Source organism: Corvus moneduloides, chromosome 10 (genome assembly GCF_009650955.1).
Source record: "Corvus moneduloides isolate bCorMon1 chromosome 10, bCorMon1.pri, whole genome shotgun sequence".
In the NCBI taxonomy this organism is placed as follows: domain Eukaryota; kingdom Metazoa; phylum Chordata; class Aves; order Passeriformes; family Corvidae; genus Corvus; species Corvus moneduloides.
In genome coordinates, this window is record NC_045485.1 from 8,622,395 (window position 1) to 8,639,488 (window position 17,094).

Here is a 17,094-nt window from a genome sequence, read left to right on the forward strand (position 1 = left end):
TATGTTCTCCCAGCATCATCATCCACCCCCAGCCCTGGAATTTGTATTTCACTCTTAACTTTGTTGATGCTGAAGGCAAAATTACCCACCATCATGACAATGACACCCATTGTTGTTAAGGAAATGCCTTCAGCACAAGGCATTATTCTCAGCTTTCTCAAAAATTATTCTTTGTATTCTCGTCTTTCCTTCTTTTCCTCAGCCCAGGGGTGATTTTCTTCCCTTGTGAAAATGTAGCTAAATACTAACCAGCTATTAATGAGATAGTTTGGCTCTGGATGAGGCACTTTCACTAGAAAAAAGCTTTAAATGCTTTTGTTGCTATTTATAAACTTAGAGTTTATAAATAACTTCTTTTAAACACTCTCAGAATCCTAGTCATCTAGTCTTTTGCAGTGACATTGATTCCACTGGTTTTACAGAAAGTTGCCTTTCTAAATTTCTGGAAATCTGTATGGGCCACACAAAGTGTGGGACAGTTCTTGAATTTTTTTATTTGTTAAATCTGGAGGGGGGAGGGGGATTGTTTCTAAAGCAAATATTTCAATAAGCCATATCCTGAGTATTTTCCTTGCCCATCAGAAATAATGGGAGGTAAGTCTCAGACAAAGGCCATTAGAACATTGTTCCATAAAGGGAATAGAAGATGAATGAATCATACTCTTGCTTTAAGCAAGAGTAAACAAGTCATTCTGTGAGCAGTAGAAATGGTAAAATAAGGTTCCTATAGATTTTTACATTTTTACATTACTAGACATTTTCAGTCTTCTGCCCTTGCTTCTCTCCTCAAATCCTTCATCCTCTCCGTGGCCCAAACACCTCCCACTCATGTGCTGTGGTCCTTCCTATGACCCTCTGCTCCATCCTGGAAGCTTGTCAATTTCCCTCTGCCTGGTCCCCCCACAACCATGCTGCTGTATCCTGCAGCTGTGTCTGTTTGGTACTGGATAGACAAGAGGTGGAATTGCCTGGAAATAAGTGTGTCCTGACTGGGGTCATCAGGCAGCTCAAGCTGTGTCTCTGCTATTCCACTGCAATTTTTCCCTAAAACCACAGGAGCGTGAGTCTGGGGAAACCTCTGTTCCTGTAATCAGTGTAGTTTGTATTTGCCAGTTGGTTAAAAAATTGGTTGAGGGGAGGTGTTAGAGGCAGTTTGATCAGATTGATCATTATCTTCCTAAGAAAATGTCCAAAAGCCATTAATGAATTTTCTTTGTGTCCTAAACCTATGAAAATGGTGAATGGTCTAGCAGGGAAGCCATGTGAGAAACAGCTGAGGTCTCTTGGCTTGTTCATCCTGGAGAGAAGACTGGAAGGAGGCCTCATCACAGTCTGCAGCTTCCTCACCAGGGGAAGTGGAAGGGCAGACACTGATCTCTGCCCTCTAGTGCCCAGTGACAGGACCCGAGGAAACAGCAAGAGGCTGAGACAAGGCAGGATTAGGTAAGATACTGGGAAAACAGTTTTCCCCCAGAGGGTGGTTGGGCACCAAACAGGCTCCCCAGGGAAGCAGTCACAGCACCAAGCCTGCCAGAGTTCAAGAAGCATGTGGACATTGCTCTCAGGCACACGGTGTGACTCTTGGGGCTGTCCTGTGTTGGGTCAGGAGCTGGACTTTGACAGTCCCTGTCAGTCCCTTCCAAGCCAGGATATTCTATAATTCTGTGAAACTGGACCTGAAATGTTTCCTTCACTCCAGAAACCAGTCTGTATTAGGAACATAACTCCCACAAATCCCTTCACTTTCCACAGCAAAAAAAAGGGTCGCAGACTTCCATTATCAGCTCACATAATACTTGTAATTACTCATGTTGATTCCAATACATGGAAAAGGCATATCAAAATTAACAATAAGTAGAAATTTCCCCCTTATTTTTCCCTTCTATTAAGTTTAGAGTAAGTTTGATTAATAAAGCTTGAATTCTCATCAGCTGAATGCTGACATGCTCACTGAGATGCACTCCCACTAACCTAAGTGCGCACCTGAAGAGGAATTAGGGAGAAGATGGCTGTGAATGGTTAGTTCTATTTTAATACCTATATTAAATTAATACTGGGAAGTATTATAAGGACATAACTATGTAGGCAGATCAGATAAATATTGACTTGTGGTTGACAAAGAGATGATTTAAAATACCCACTGAGTGCTGGCCCTGGCCATGCATTTTCATTCCTGCTTTCCTCTGTGTTCCTGGGTGAGATCCTATCCCACTGGCATCAGTGGCAAGGCTCCCAGCTGCACCAGCAGGGCTGTAATTTTACTCTTCAAATTAACATGTTACAAACTTTTGTACATGTTGTCATATAGGTGGACAAAATAAGAATGAAATAGTTTTGAAGACTCTTTCTGTAACACAGCGAAAATAACCATGAAGGGACTATGATTTGAATGCATCCAGCTTTACTGAAGTCAGTCTGTATAGAATGAATTAAGCATATTGCTTAATATGCAATTAATGCATATTTTAAATTAAATGCAATTAATGCAATTTTAAATTAAAAGTCCATGCTTGTGGATTTTTCACATATCCAAGAAGCAGGAAAAAGAAGATAAATGTTTCCCAGATACTTATGAGTGCACCTAGTAAATTTTACAGCTATTAAAAAACAAACCCAGAAGCAAACAAAATAGTTCCCCCAAGTAAAAGGGTGCAAACACATAACCAAGTGGGCTCAGGCTGCCTCCCTCTTCAGTCCCTTTGAGCTGGTTCTGCTGACAGAGAAACCCTCTCATCACAGCCAGGGCTGAGTGTGCACATACCAGCAGTGAGGAAAGCACCTGAAACATCCTGTCACCTGGAGGCTGGGCAAACCTCTAACGATAGAAGATTGTGTTTGGAGAAGATAAAAGAAAACGAATCATGCAAACAATTAGATGAGATCTATGAAGTCTGCCGTGGCATGTGGATGGGGGTGATGGAGAGCTGTCCCCGGGATTCCTCACAGACGCCACATGGCCCATGGCTATGGGCTGGCCTGGCCCCAGCCCAGGCTGGGTGATGAGATGTCTCTGCCATCTCGAGAGCAGTGGCACTCACAGGGCCTGGGTGAGCATCTCCTATGAGCAGCCCAAACTGTGGCACAGGGAGACACTGACTTGCTAAAAAGCAAAGGAACACAGCTTTGGTTTCCAAGAGCTCTGGAAAGAAAAGCCTTCATGCAATCTTGCATAATTTGGGATATTTGAGAATGAAAAAAACCCGAACAAACTTTAAATGAGTCTATGTTGAGCAAATGATGATTGTGCAATCCTTGTACAAAATATATATCTGGGAATAGAACTGGGCTGTTCGAAAAAAAAAAAATGCACTGATGGAACTAAGGTCCTAAATGTTTCAAAAGTGGGAATCAGCAAGGACCACCTGTGGAAAGGTTTGTAGCCCCAGAGCTTGAGGGGCATCTTCCAAGTGATAACTCCTCTGTTTCTGTGGGAAACTCCGCAGCTGTATCCAAGGGAGAAAATATTTAAAGATATATCCTTATAGGTGTACGTGTATGTGTGATGTACACATGTAGGTGTGCAAATAATTGGGAAAGGAATTAAAAGCTGATTCCAAAACTGGACAAAATGAAACCAGGGACAACTCAGGGCATATTTTACACCCAATAGATGAATAGACAGGAGATGAGCCCATGATGAGCCATGGGCATCCATGTCTAAGTGTTTTTCCCCAAAGATCTCGGTGTGATTCAGGGCATTCTATCTTCGAGTTAAAAAAGCACCTTGTGGTGCTTTCTTAATGAAAGAGAAACAGATTATATTCTTCTCTGTTTTTCCTACCAAGGCCATCACGGCAGGAAAAACACCAAAGAAAGGAACACGCTGAATGTCCTGTCCTCGCCAGGAGGGGCCGCGGGGTTGGGAGCCCGGGAGGGGAAGCGCAGGGCCCGGCCGGCAAGGGGCGCTCCCGGGCGGGGCAGCGTACCTGTGCGGGGCGGGTCATGGCACCTGTGCCGGGGGCGGGGCGGGGCGGGCGCACCTGTGAGGAGGGGCGGGGCGGGCGCACCTGCCCGCGGCCGGCGGGGCGCGCTGGGGCCGCGCTGCGCGGAGGCTGGCGGCAGCATGGCCCGCCTGCTGGGCACCCTGCGCTGCTCCCAGCCCGTGGCGCGCTTCCAGCGCTCCTGCGGGCTCTTCCTCGCCGGCGACGAGGGCGGCGGCGACCCCGCGGAGGGGCCCCGGGACCGCGGCGCCTGCAATGGAGCGGGCGCGCTGCGCTGCCCGGCCGGCGCCGGCCGCGCTCCCCCCGGCGGGGTGCGGAGCGGCCGCGGCCCGCAGGTGAGTGCGGCGGGGGGCCCCGGCTGTGACTCAGCAGAGCCTCCCCCGGCACTGTGCGCGCAGGGACGCCCCGGGAGGGTCTCTCCGCATCCCGCCGCCTGCCCGGGCCGGTGCTGGGAGGAGGGAAAAAGGGTTTGGGCTGCGAACGGGGAGCGCTGTGCAGTGCCGCAGCCCATCCCGGCCCCGCGGGGGCGGCGTCTTTGGGTTCTCCGCGCTCCCCCATGGTTGACGCCCCCGGAATGGGGCGGTCGGTGCCAGCGGGAGCTGCCTGTAGAGGGGCCTGCGGGACACCGCAGCCTCTCCCCGGGATGCGGCTGGGAGGGAGCAACTCTGTTCCCCGCGGGTCTCTCTCCGTGCGGGGCGCACCTGCGGCGGTGCTGGGCTGTCCCCGGCCCCTGCTGTCCGCATCGGGTGGAGCTGTGCCCGCAGCCGGCCCCGCCCGGCCTGGGCTCCGAGTGGCTCGTCCCTGCTCAGTGCAGCCGAGGTGCCATGGAGCCTGGCTCAGCGCCCAGCGCTTCCCGCTGGCCAGGCAGGTCGCGGCGTTTCCCGGCACGGTCTGTAATTCCCTTGCGTATCAGAAGGGAACAGGGAAGATATGATGCAACCCATGTGTACAGGTCGGACGACCTGCTTTTTCTCTTACTGTAATGACTTGAATTCATTAGCAGATCGCCTTGTGGTGCCTTTTGGAAATCAGGTGTGATAATGGGCTTCCAAACTCTACCTGCAATATAAACATGGACCAGCCGTGAATGTCACAACTCTACCACTCCTTCCCTTTCATACTATGTTGCCCTTCCCTGTTCCACATCCAGTGCCCAGATTCTCATTTCAAGCATCTAAAATTCTTCCTTAGCTGCTTCTTGATTCTTTCTCAACTAGATGTTGCTCAGTCTGTTCACTTCTGAACTACAGTAAGCTCTATTTCGGGTAAATTATGCAGATAATTCACTAAAAGATTTATTATCACTGCTTTCTTTTGAACAACGACGTAGTTCACGTAGCAGTGTTGATACTAAAATCCCGTCGAAGTTAATGCTCCGTGAATGTAGCTGTTCACCTTGAGCTATTGTTTTGGGTTTCACAAAGTAAGGCACAATTACTTTTATGTGAAGGGTGAATGGGTTCCAGGTGAGACTCCGTGAAACTTGGAGATAGTAGCAGAAGGGTTTGTTTCTGCAGAATTAGGACACTCACTTCTGAAATACGAAAGCTGGGTTCAAACATCCCCAAAATGCAGATGGGAGTAATGGCTTGAACAGTGTTTCAATGAAGGACTAGAATTATAAAAGACAGGGTCTCTCTGTTCCTTTTTATCGAAACTGGAAATGAAAAGTCCACTTTTACAAGGAGGGTCTTCTGCAACCTGACAAGAAATGTGAAAAGTGAATTTGGATCTCCCTTAGGCTAAGGCTCAGACCCCCTGCTTTGTTGCTAAATGACCTGGGGTTACCCTGATGTATCTGCAAATAAGCAGGTTTAGGAATTTCATTTACATGGGAAATTCCTTGCCCATAAATTCTCTATGGACAGTGGCATTTTCTTGCTGTTAGCTGCACATGTTTGCATAAAGGTGCTAAAGTGCTGCTCCTGCATCTCCCTCCTGGTGACCTTGTGTGGCTCTGTGCTCATCCATCCCTTCCTGAAACTTGGGAGTTTCAAAGTCCTTGTCAAGTTGATTTCTATGAGGTAGTAACTTTCACACTGCTTTGTCTTTACTGTCACGACTGTCTTCAAGGTTCTCAGGTTCTCCCATGTAAGTTCTTGGACAATCACTAAGGTATACCTGTAAAAACAGAGTATATTGCATGCAGTGAAGATGATGTGAATGGCTTACTGGATGATGGGACTGCCACAGCTCCATCTCTCCAGAACATTCCCCCTTTCTTCAGTGCCAGGTCTCAGGTCCCTGCATCTGACATGGGCTGGATTGTGTGCCAGGGTGGCCCAGCTGGAGAGATTTTGGGGAGAGGGAACTGAGGGCTAGTAGCTGGTGGCAGTTTGGGAGGGGATGGACACACCTGGTAGGGGGAGATGCCGTGGAGAGAAAACAGGGTGCCTCAAGAGGGTAAAAAGACAGAACAGCTCTTCCTCTGGAAGAAGGAGGCTTTTAATTATTGCATACATTTGTGCCAGAAGTGCTGCTCGTGATTCTTCAGCATCTTCTTTAACCTGGAGATTAAATGTTAAAAGAAAAAAAAGGCCACAAGGCCTGATTACAGTGGTCAGCAGCAGCATGAGTGGCTGTGTGTCTGAATCTTTGTAAATCAGTCCTGTCTGCCCACAGGAGTTGCCATGAGATGAGACACGGAATGAAATGCTTAGATGTGAGAGCTGTGGCTGCATGTGCTTCTTAAACATTGAATCAGTCACCTAGCTCATGTTCTTGATGTTCCTTGGTTACCAGACCATTTAGAAACACTTTTTAATACCTCACATGAGAACTCTGGTATCTGTGGAAGATACAGAATGGTGCTAGTCCAACACACTAACTGGGTTTATGTCCTGGCTTGGACTAGGCATTGAATCTATGGGCTTTTAGTGGAGAAACTGACTTGGTTTACTACTACAGAAGACAAGAGAGAAACTGCTTGTAATTATCCCGTCTCTAGCTAATACTACTTTCTTTTCTGTGCTGCTTTCTATTATTAGTTTGTTTCACAAGGAATTTATTTCTGGAACAGCTTAAAAGGTATCTTTTCCCGACACTTTGTATGAAATCCTCAAGTTGTGCTCTTAAAAACACCAACTTACTACCTGAACCCTTCTCTGGTGTCCTGTGAGCGGCCAAATAAAGGCTACATATTTTTAAAAAGTGGAGCTTTGCTTATCTCTAATCTCCTGCTCCTGAAATTGATAGCCTGAATGAAAGGGAACAAAGAAAAAAAGTAATCTTCTACTCAAAGTTCTTTGTAGAGATTTGTTTGCCTTTCTCCACTCTTCCTTTCCCGGATGCTTTATCATCTCAAGATCTGTCTTCCTGCCTTTGAGTGAGTACAGTTCATGTTTACATTGTAGTTATTCCTTAACCGTCAGAACTGCTCCGAACTGGAGCAATGTTTACAACCTGCCTGATGATGATTAGTGATTGCATGGTTCTTGCTCGTGCCGTAGGTGAGGAGGATAATAACCAGGATAACAGCCAGGTGATGGTAACAGAAACAGAGAAGGTAGGTACAAACTGCACGTTCATCTCAGCACAGTCCCAAAAAATGTCGTGAATTACTTGCAAGATATAGATGAAAACACTGCTTTTGCTGTGATGGGATGGCTGGTAATTTGAAGCATGCTTGCTCTAGAGTCTGAGTCAAGGTCTGTCTTCTGTGGTGATTCCTTGCAATAGATTTTTTCATCAGCCTCAGAGTCTTGCATTTTCTTTTAAAATTGTTTTGCAGGCTTACTTGGTTTCACATTGTGTCTCTTTCCGTGCAGCAGTAAGTTGGTGGTAGGTTCAGCAGGAGAAGCAAACCCTTATGAAAAAAGCCCAGGAACCCTGCTAGGAGGACAGGCAGCAAGGCATTTCTGCCTCAGGTGCTAACACTTTGTCCTCCTAGAGAATACAGCTGAACTTTTGGAAGCTCCTCCATTTGGAGCTGCAGCTGGGGAAACATGAGATCCGGTTTCTTATTTCAATGGGCTGAGCGCAAGGCTCACGTTCCCCAGCATCACTCCTGTGTTCTGGTACTCCATGTTCAGATCTCCCCTACCTGGTGTGGTTGCCAAGGGAGCTTGACCGTCCTGCATGTGTCCAATTTTTGGTTTAAGGTTTAAACCTCTCTCCAGGGAGCAGCCTGGCATCCCCTCCAGAGAACAGGCTGCAAAGACAGGTGTGTGCTGTTTGTTACCATCTCATCTTCAGGATCTTGCTGCAGAAACACCTGAAGCTAACAAAAGTTTGTGAAGCTGTGCTGATTGCAATAGATATCCTGTGTAGTGCCTGCTGCTGAGAGAGTGGCTGCTGGTTGGGTGGGTGCTGGCACAGGGGCACACGAGGGGCGGTGCTGGCACAGGGGCACACGAGGGGCCGTGCTGGCAGCCTGAGTCCTTACACCAATGATGATGATGTGCTTCATGACTTAGTGCTTCCTGGCTCACAGCCTGAGTCATCTTTTTGGAGGCCACTGGACCTTGTAATGAGGAGCTGTCAGGATCCTAGGATTAATTCCAGTGCTTGGAGGTGAGCCACTTACTTCTTTATAATTCTGCTGAATGTCTTGGGCCATTAGTTCAGATATCAACCAGAATGATAAAATCTAATTTGCAGTCGTTTTTCTCCTTTGGGTCTCTGGAGAACAGGAGTAGATTTAACAGATAAGAAGACAGAGAAAATGTGTTCTGGGAGATTCCTTTGGACAGCCATTTCTTTCACTTTGCCTTGTGTTTCTGCTCTGCAGGGAATGTGTATGGGTCATCTGGGCAGTGGAAGGTGACTAATGACTGCTATGGCAAGTAAATCTGAGGTCTAGAAGGTACAGGTAGTGTTGTCTAAATCATGAAACTTTTGTTTAAAATGTCTGTTCACTTTCCTGATTTAAAGGGTTTCATATCAGTTCAGTGTAGTTAGCACCTGTAATTTAGTTTCCCAAGGTAAACTCCTATTGGTCTAGATGTAATGCTTTTAAATGGAGCTAAATTGCTGATTTATTACTGTTTTATTTTATCACTAAATTTTGGAATATTTATTACTAGATATAAAAACAAACAAAAAATGTGTTTAATCTTTCCTTTCGAAGACAGCTGGCAATTGCAAACCACTGTTAATAGGGTTCCGTGAGCCTGTGGGTTCTGACACACAGGAAGTGGTCACTATCACCCCAGGCCAGGTCATTGTTACCCCTTTGCAGCTTGCTCCACTGGATGGCATTATAACTGCTTACTTATATCCACCAGTTTAATGAGGTGTATTGCCTTTAGTGTTTCCCATTACCATCTCCCTTTGCAAAGGGAGAGTGTTGGGGTACTTTATTTTACAGGAGGAGTCAGTGTCAGACACCTCAGTTGTGCCACAAGAGTGAAGCCTGGATGTTTGCAGGGGGAAGGGCCCAGAGATATTAGTGAGGAACGTGTTCCCTGACAAATATACAGCCCACCCACCAGGATGAGTGGCATGAAGCAGAGGGCAGGGTAAACCAAAGACTGAAGGAAGGGTCTAGGGAGGAGAAGGGAATCCTTATGGAAGGGCAGCTGACCCCCATGTCACTTGCAGGTGTGAGGTGCCAGGGGGAGAATTGAACTGGCACTGACTGAAGTATTGAAGCTTGCAAGCACCTGCCAAATAGTTCCTACAGTGCTGTGCCAAGGGGGCTGCAGCCACAGAGTGGCTCATTCAGTGGGGTAGGAGATCCAGCAGAGATCCTTGAAGCAGCAGTTGCTGGCAACATCAGGTTACATGTCAGTCTCCTTGTGTGTTTCTCCATCAGAAACAGAGCTGACATTGGCATGGCCTGCACTAATTGCAACTAATAATGAGGCAGCAAGTGAGTTAAGAACATCTTATCTGCAGCTCTTCTCCCAGGGGCAGGCTGGCTGCTGAGGTGTCCTCCCATTTGCCTTTCCACAGCCACAGCTGCAATTTGAACATGTCCCTTCCTCCTTACAGGGGTCTTCCAGGCTGTAGTTAATTTCTGAAATAAAATCTTAGAGCGAGAACAAGCTCTTTGCTCTGAAAAGAAATGTAACAGTGAAGTCCTGGTTCTCCATGGTCATTGGCCATTCCTGTAAACTTCTGTTGGGTTGGACTAGGTTAGGTTAAGCTTCTGTTGAGGATCTCGTCAGACCTGGTGTGCTGAGGGAAAAGCGAGCGAGAGTCTTCCCATTCCTCCCTCTCAGTATCTCTGCAGAACACCTTGGGTATCCAGCAACCCTGGTAACACCCTGACTCATTTGGTTTTGGCAGGAAGCCAAAGCTAAGAGGTGGTGGTGCTTGAGGGAGATGGGTAGGTGTGTGGGCAGGGGGGCCATCTAATGCTGTGCAATTGGAAAACTGCTGTTTTGTGGCACATCCTTCTACCCAAAACCAGTTTTAGTAACACTGTACCTTTGGAAATATGAAGTACAGTTGAGTTTCAGAGGAATCTGATATCTATTTTGAAGCTGGAATCCCCATCTTTCTGAACCGCCTGTAATTTGCTTTCTCTGTTTCTTAACTTGTGTTTTCCTCCCTCTGTCCACAGACACTGGTGCTACCTAATCCTTAAAATACCTTCCTCAGACATTTCCAGGTGTAAGCTCTGTGTTGCACCTCACAAAATTGCAGTCTAATTCTCCTAAATTAAAATGAAATTAAATAGACCTGTTCTTCCACTGTAAAACAGGCAGGAAGGAAGGCTTTTCCTTCTGCCCTTCCCTTTCCTGCCTCTCTTGCTGTATTGCTTCCATACTGCATGAATTGGCCAGTTCTTCCTGGAATGTGGGAGGATGCTGAAGTGCACGAGAAGCTCACCCACCACATCTGTCAGGGCAGCTGAAACAGTAGTGTCCAACCTGCCCAGCCTCTGCCTGGCGAAGCAGGGCTCAGGGAACGAAGGAGGTGAGCTCCTCAAGGAGAAGTGCACAGCCCTATTTATGCTGGTGTTGTGCAGCTTTCTTGGCAGGAAAATGCTGCCAACACCCATCAGTGATTCAAAACAAAAGTGCAAGAAGTGGACGTCTCGGGAGTTATTCCAGCAATGGGAATGACCATAAGAGGAACAGCTTTCCATAAAGAGCAGGCAAGGAAATAAACGCAGAGGCATTCCCCTCCACGTCAGAAAGGTGCGTACAGGTGTGTGCTCAAAAGTCTGAAGATCATGGTGGAAGGCAGACCTGTTGGAGTTGCTCAAAATTACACTGCGAGAAAAGGGGTGAAACATAAGTCTGATCCCATGACACCACTGTGTGGAGAAGGTCAGATTGTCTTGCCTTTTTAAGAGCAACAAGCAAAAGCTCCAAAGTATATTAGCTGGTAGGTGTGAGGGTTTGACTAGATGATCTTTAAAGGCCCCCTTTCAACCCAAACTAATCTATGATTCTCTGAGTCATGGATGTCAATTCTCCAGGCATCTGCTAAGAAAGGAATATAGGAAGTTAAATGGCCTGTGAGTTTGAGTGCCACGATGGAGACCTTTTGATGGAAAGTGATGAGAGTCTCTTCAGAACAGGTTTCATAGCCGTGTGGAAATCACTAGCTGGAGCTGTAGGCATGAGAGGCATGATGACTGTGAGATGAATTTAGAAGAAGCTGCAGTTAGGCTGGAGGATGAGAACAGAAGTCAAATAGTCTTGTTAAGCTGAAGGTATGGTTGAAAATTTACCTCTATTCAAGAGGTGCAGATACTTATTGAAGAAGGTGTAGACTCAACGGTAGAATGGAAGACAACAGATGTGGTAGAGATTTCTTGGAGGAAAAAAGCTGATATCACAGGTTTGACGTGGCTCACTGGTGGCAAACCTCTGAAAACTGCCCACAGAAGGAATGACATTGTGCAGGACTGTTCCTTCAGCATTGCTGAAGTGTCACATCTAGTCTTTGGGCTCTGTAATTCAACACAGGCATGTTAGGTGCTGTGTCTGGAAAATGCTCAGTATCCCCTGTAAGAATTACCAGGTGATTAGGGAGTGGAAGAGAGGACAGTTATGTCCTTTTTGAATGCTTATAACAACCTTCTCCTGTGTCAGCCCTCCGAGGAAGGAGACAATTTGTTCCTTGTCTGCAGTAGATAAGAAAATAGCCATAGGTTTAAATTTCAACAAGAAAGTTTCAGTCTAGGTGGCAGGAGAGCAAAGCACTTGGAGATTGCCTGGAGCAAGCAGTGGAGTTTCCACCTCTGGTTCAGTAAGGACAGGTTAGACAAACTCCCACCAGAGTGATGGGAATGTAAGCCATCATCCTTGGTGGGCAAGCTGGACCAGCCTTGGTTTAGGTTGTCTGTCAGGAAATGTGAGGCTGTCCGTCCAGTGACTGCAGGCATGTTCCTTCACAAGCAATGTCAATCTCCTTAGCAGCCACTCCCCCTTGTATCTGAAAGAGACTTACTTTTGTTTCTTGAAGATGGCTTTCATTTAGGAAGACAACATAATCAATTTTTCTTTCCTTGATTCTTCCTATTAATTGTCTAAACAAGTTCTCTGTCAACTCTAGTCTTACGTTATTCCACTTTAAATGACTTGGCAGATTCTGGTACTTCTATATGTGTTCCTTCAGTAGAAGGAAGGAGGCTAATCATGTTACTTCTAGAGCAAGATAGAAATAAACCCTATAATTCACTCTACCTCCCAACTACTAATCAGAGTGGAAGGGAAATAATAATAAGATTAAAAAATGAAATCTTCACACATCAACTGAGGTGTCTTAACGGTGTTCTGGACCCATTGCAGCTTCAATGTGCTGGGTGTGTGTTGATGTACAGATGTGTGTATCTGTCTCAGCTGACCGTCCTTTACAGGCTGAAGGGGAGACTTTGGATGAACACATGCTGATGTAGAATGTGGTGGCTGGTGTGAGGAATTAACTGGATGAGCATTGTGCCCAGGGGGACAGTGTTGGTGGAGACCTGCATGTACCTTTCCCATTTTCTATTTGACTGATCTGAGCCTTTGGTCTGGCAAAGCATATCCCCTTTTAGCGTGACAGCTGTCCCTGGTGCTGGTGGCTGTACAGCACTGCTCTGCTGGGGTACCTTGCTGAGGGCTTTATGTAAATGGCCTTTTTTGGTACTTCGAATGAGTTAAGAAGTTGCGGAAAGGATTCTGCCTGGTTTTTAGGCTCCCTACTGGTTCTTTACCTGAGACCACTGAAAGTGCTGTGACACTCTGGCTTGAAGCTTGAGCATTGCTACATCTCATGCAATGATTGTCTTGCTTCTGCATCAGCTGATGGTTCCAGGCCACATCCCTGCTCATTATGCCAGGAGTGCCTGCTGCTGCCATTGTTTGCACAACAGCTGGGAGCTGGATGTGTCCTCTCTGTGTGCTGGTCAACAAGGACTTGCTGCCAACAGCAGAGATGGACAAAATTTTATGGCATTTAAGAAGGATTTTCTTGTGATTTCTTTTTGTCTCCACCTCCACATTTCTGAGGGTTTGGTTGGCTCTAGGTGTCCCTCCAAGAACACTGTGTAAACCTGGACAGCTACTGAAAACTGGCTGCCTCATGTTCTGCAGAGACTAAAAAATTAATTACTTGTTTTAAAGCATTTAAACAGAGTGGGAATCTGCACATATGTATGAGCCTGGTTAGGTGTATTTTTCATGCCTTGGGGCTCCTTGTGTGTACTTTGTGGGCTGTGTGCTTTTGTCCTGCCCCTGCTGTCTCCTGACACCTCTGCAACCCATTCCATGACTCTGTATTCCTCCTTTGCTGGCTCCCCCTTCACCTTACCATGGGTGCTGTGCACCCAGCAAGGGGTTCATGGCCACACCAGGATCTCCTACTGGGCCACAGCCCCTGTTTCCTGGCCACCCTATTCCTTCCTCATGGAGCCATGGGTTGCAGTGTTGGTGCTCCCAGGAAAGGTGAATGCATAGGTGCTGGAGTGTTACTGGCTGCTCTTGGCTGCTTGTTGGATCTTCAGGAAACGCTGAATGTGTGTGACATGAAGCTGTGCAGTTGGGTGGAAGAGCTGAAGCCTTTGATAATGAGTTTTGCTTTTTATTTTCCAAAATCTAATTACCGATATCTAATTTTTTTGTTTTGACTTGACAGATTCCTTTATTAACTGGGTAGAGTTAATAAAGTGATGTAAAACTGACTGCTTATGCCAAATACTGCAGTCCAGAAGACTTTTTCCCACTGGTTTTACTCCACACAGTGCAGTCCTGTGGGGCTGAATTGTCTGATTTATATTGTCTTTGTGTACAGCAACAACTAGATTGGATCTTTTGGCTTTTTCTTTTGTGCCTGATTTTTGGTGGCTTCTCTTATTTTCTTTTTTTGCCACATTAAAAATCCTTAAAGTGATAAGTATGTAATGTGATAATTAGGGGCTTTGGGAGGGAAATTCCTAATCTTTTGCAAGGCAATTCTGTTGGAAGGGAAGAAAGGGACTTCAAGAACTTCAATTAAACATGTACATCTTCTGAAAGATCCGAAGTAATTGAGAGCTGAGAACAGAGTGCTGGTTAATGGGATCTCTGGGTCAGACTTGGAGCCTTAGAAGTCTGATGCTGCACAGCTTGTCTCTAGAGACAGGGCAGGAAAAGCTGGGGCCTGTTTTGCTCTCTGACAAGAGATCTCCCAGAGTAATTGTGAGGAGTGGTATCTTTGCACAGATACAATAAAAATGTACTTTTAGGGAAAAAAAAGTATTATGTTAGTGGTTCAGCTGCTGTTCCTCTGCTTCAGCCTTGAAGGATAAACATCACATATACACATTGTTTCTAGAATGATGGATTCCTCCTATGCTGTGTCATTGTGTGTTATTGTCTCCCCAGAGCCAACATAGTGTTGGTGTGCCCTGCTCTGCTGGCACTGTAGGAATGTGTTGGGGATGTTCCCATGCTCCAGGGAGATTGGGTGGGTGCTGTGGCAGCACCTGGTGTGGGTGACCCACCCCTGTGCAGAGACTGCAAATGTGGCATGACCTACAACAGCCATTTGCTGTGCCAATACTTCAGCTGAGTAGTTTATTTATGGAGACTCACACATCCATGAGAGTTTCTTGCTGTCTGAGCACTTGAGGTTTTTCAAAATAGATATTTTACAGCTGATGAGAAGGGCCATTTTTGTGGAATTACCCGTCTTCTGTGTCTTTTACTGTTGAGGCTTATTACATCTTGCTTCTGAAGTGCTCTAAAAATTGTGACTTTACCTACAGCTTTAATCACTGCCCATTAAAACCTCTCTGATCCAGGCTGAATAGCAATGGAGATGGAGGGCTGAAAGGACTTCAGGGATTGTGGAAGTCATCAGGTCATTGGAGTGCATTAAGAATAACCAAGTCTAAAGATAGGAGTTACTTAAAATTAGAGATTGAATAAATTTCTGGGAATGTTGAAGATGTTCACACAAATAATAGTGATGGATTTTCCTGCACTGGGGTTAGAATGAGAATAAAAAGGGAAGACACTTCACAAAGCACTGCACTCTGCCTACTCCAGAAATAGTGGGTGTAGATAGTAAATGTGAGCCAACTGCAGTCTGAAGGTGCGTGGAGGAGACTGCTGTACTTACAGTGCTTTAGGATCTCAACAAGTGCAAACATCACTTTATTACCCCGCACTACCAAACATCAAGTGCATTGATTCTGTGGCACCCTGTGTGCCTGACCTGTGGCTGTTAGCATTGTGTCACAAACAGGCTCTGTTTCTCCCCTGCCACTCATTGGCTGCGCACAACTGCTGGTGTCGAGTTAAAAAAAAAAAAAGGTGTTAAAAACCCAACCAAACCAGTGTGTGTGTGTGTGATTTCTGATAGAAAAGGAATGGAAGAAAGAAAAAGAAATGTTTTTAAAATCATGTGGAAGGACTTTTTTAAACTCCATATTTCTTTTAGAACCTGATAAACCATACTTTTCTGTTACTGGAATTAGAAAGTTTTATCCCTCATCCCATGAGGCTGCAAGTATAAAAGCATTACCTTAGGGATGTGTCTGATCCTCTCTGAGCTAAAGCACAAAAGCACATAATTCTCAATACCTTGGAGACTCATGTTTAATTGAGGAGTTAGCGGTGCCAGAAGAGGGCTTTCTGTGGGGCCGTGTTAAATGTCACCAAATACAGTTTCAGGATCTCAGGCAGAAGCATTGGTGTTGCTAATTGCTCTGGGGGTGTTTTCTAAGTGAGAGACTTGAGACACGCAGACTGATTGCTCTGTCGTGCAGCCAGCTGCAGCATAGAGCTGTTATCCTAGAGGGATGCTGGGAACTCATCTGTGACCTCTGTGACTGGTGGATGGGGGAACACTCTTCTGACCCTGGCATTTCAAAAAATGTTGACTCATCTTTTCTGTTTATTGATGCAAAAATCAATTTAAGTTGTGGGGTTTTTTATGATAGTTGAATGGATGCAACTTCTTTCCATCTTGCTTTTGTCATCTCTGTGCAGCTTGCCTCATCTCTGCGCAGTTTGCCTCATCTCTGCTTTAAAAGCAGATGAAGAGACTGGAATTTCTAATAGCTTTTGCAGTGAGTCACAAGTGCATGTCTAGAGTCCTTAGACAATTTTTATGTTTTCTCACTAGCACGTAGGATGAGAGTTTCTCTTTAGTAGTTACATAGTCAGCTCCAAGCACAACAGTTTTCCTATTTGGAGAGTTTTGCAAGCTTATGTCAAAGCTATATCTTAACTTACTTTGTCCACACTGAGACCTTCATGATCCCTTCTCAGTTCTCATCTTTAGGAAGTTCTTTCATCTTATATTTACATAGCCAACATTCATATTTTTAATTTTTTGGGGGAAGATGGAGTGAGACTAGATTGGCTCCTTTGCTCCTCCCCTGAATCAAAACTCCTGTCTATCTATGTCTGTCTGTCTATCTCCTTATTTCCTGAAGTGACAGGTGTACCTACAAAACGTAGTTCACTTGTCTGTTGCTCCTGCTAACAGGGTGTGAGGCTTCTCAGTGGTGTCCTAGTCCCAAATGGCAGCAGCAGCAGCAAACCTTTTCTAGACACATTCAACAAGTGGCCAAAGTCATGGCCTAAGCAATGTGTGCTGTTGTACGGCCTCCCAGATCTGGAGGGCTGGGTGTCACCTTTTGGAAGAGGGAAAATGAGCATGTTAGGTGGGGTACATCTAATGAAATAATCTAGCTGCCAAATCCAGAGACCGAACAAAATCTCTAGCTTACTAAAATGAATAAAGTGCCACTGTTTGCAAGGTATCTGCTGGTAATGCTTAA

The 17,094-nt window shown here is 45.8% G+C and overlaps 1 protein-coding gene across 2 annotated transcripts in view; it reads left to right on the forward strand.

The window, feature by feature from the left end:
• The first annotated feature begins 4,023 nt into the window (after positions 1-4,023).
• Positions 4,024-17,094, forward strand: part of SGPP2 (sphingosine-1-phosphate phosphatase 2) — a 33,364-nt gene continuing 20,293 nt past the window's right edge. For both annotated transcript variants that reach the window (XM_032119903.1, XM_032119905.1), the window contains exon 1: positions 4,024-4,276. In XM_032119903.1, the coding sequence (XP_031975794.1) occupies positions 4,064-4,276 (213 nt within the window). In that variant the 5' untranslated portion in view covers positions 4,024-4,063. The remainder of the gene's footprint in view (positions 4,277-17,094) is intronic.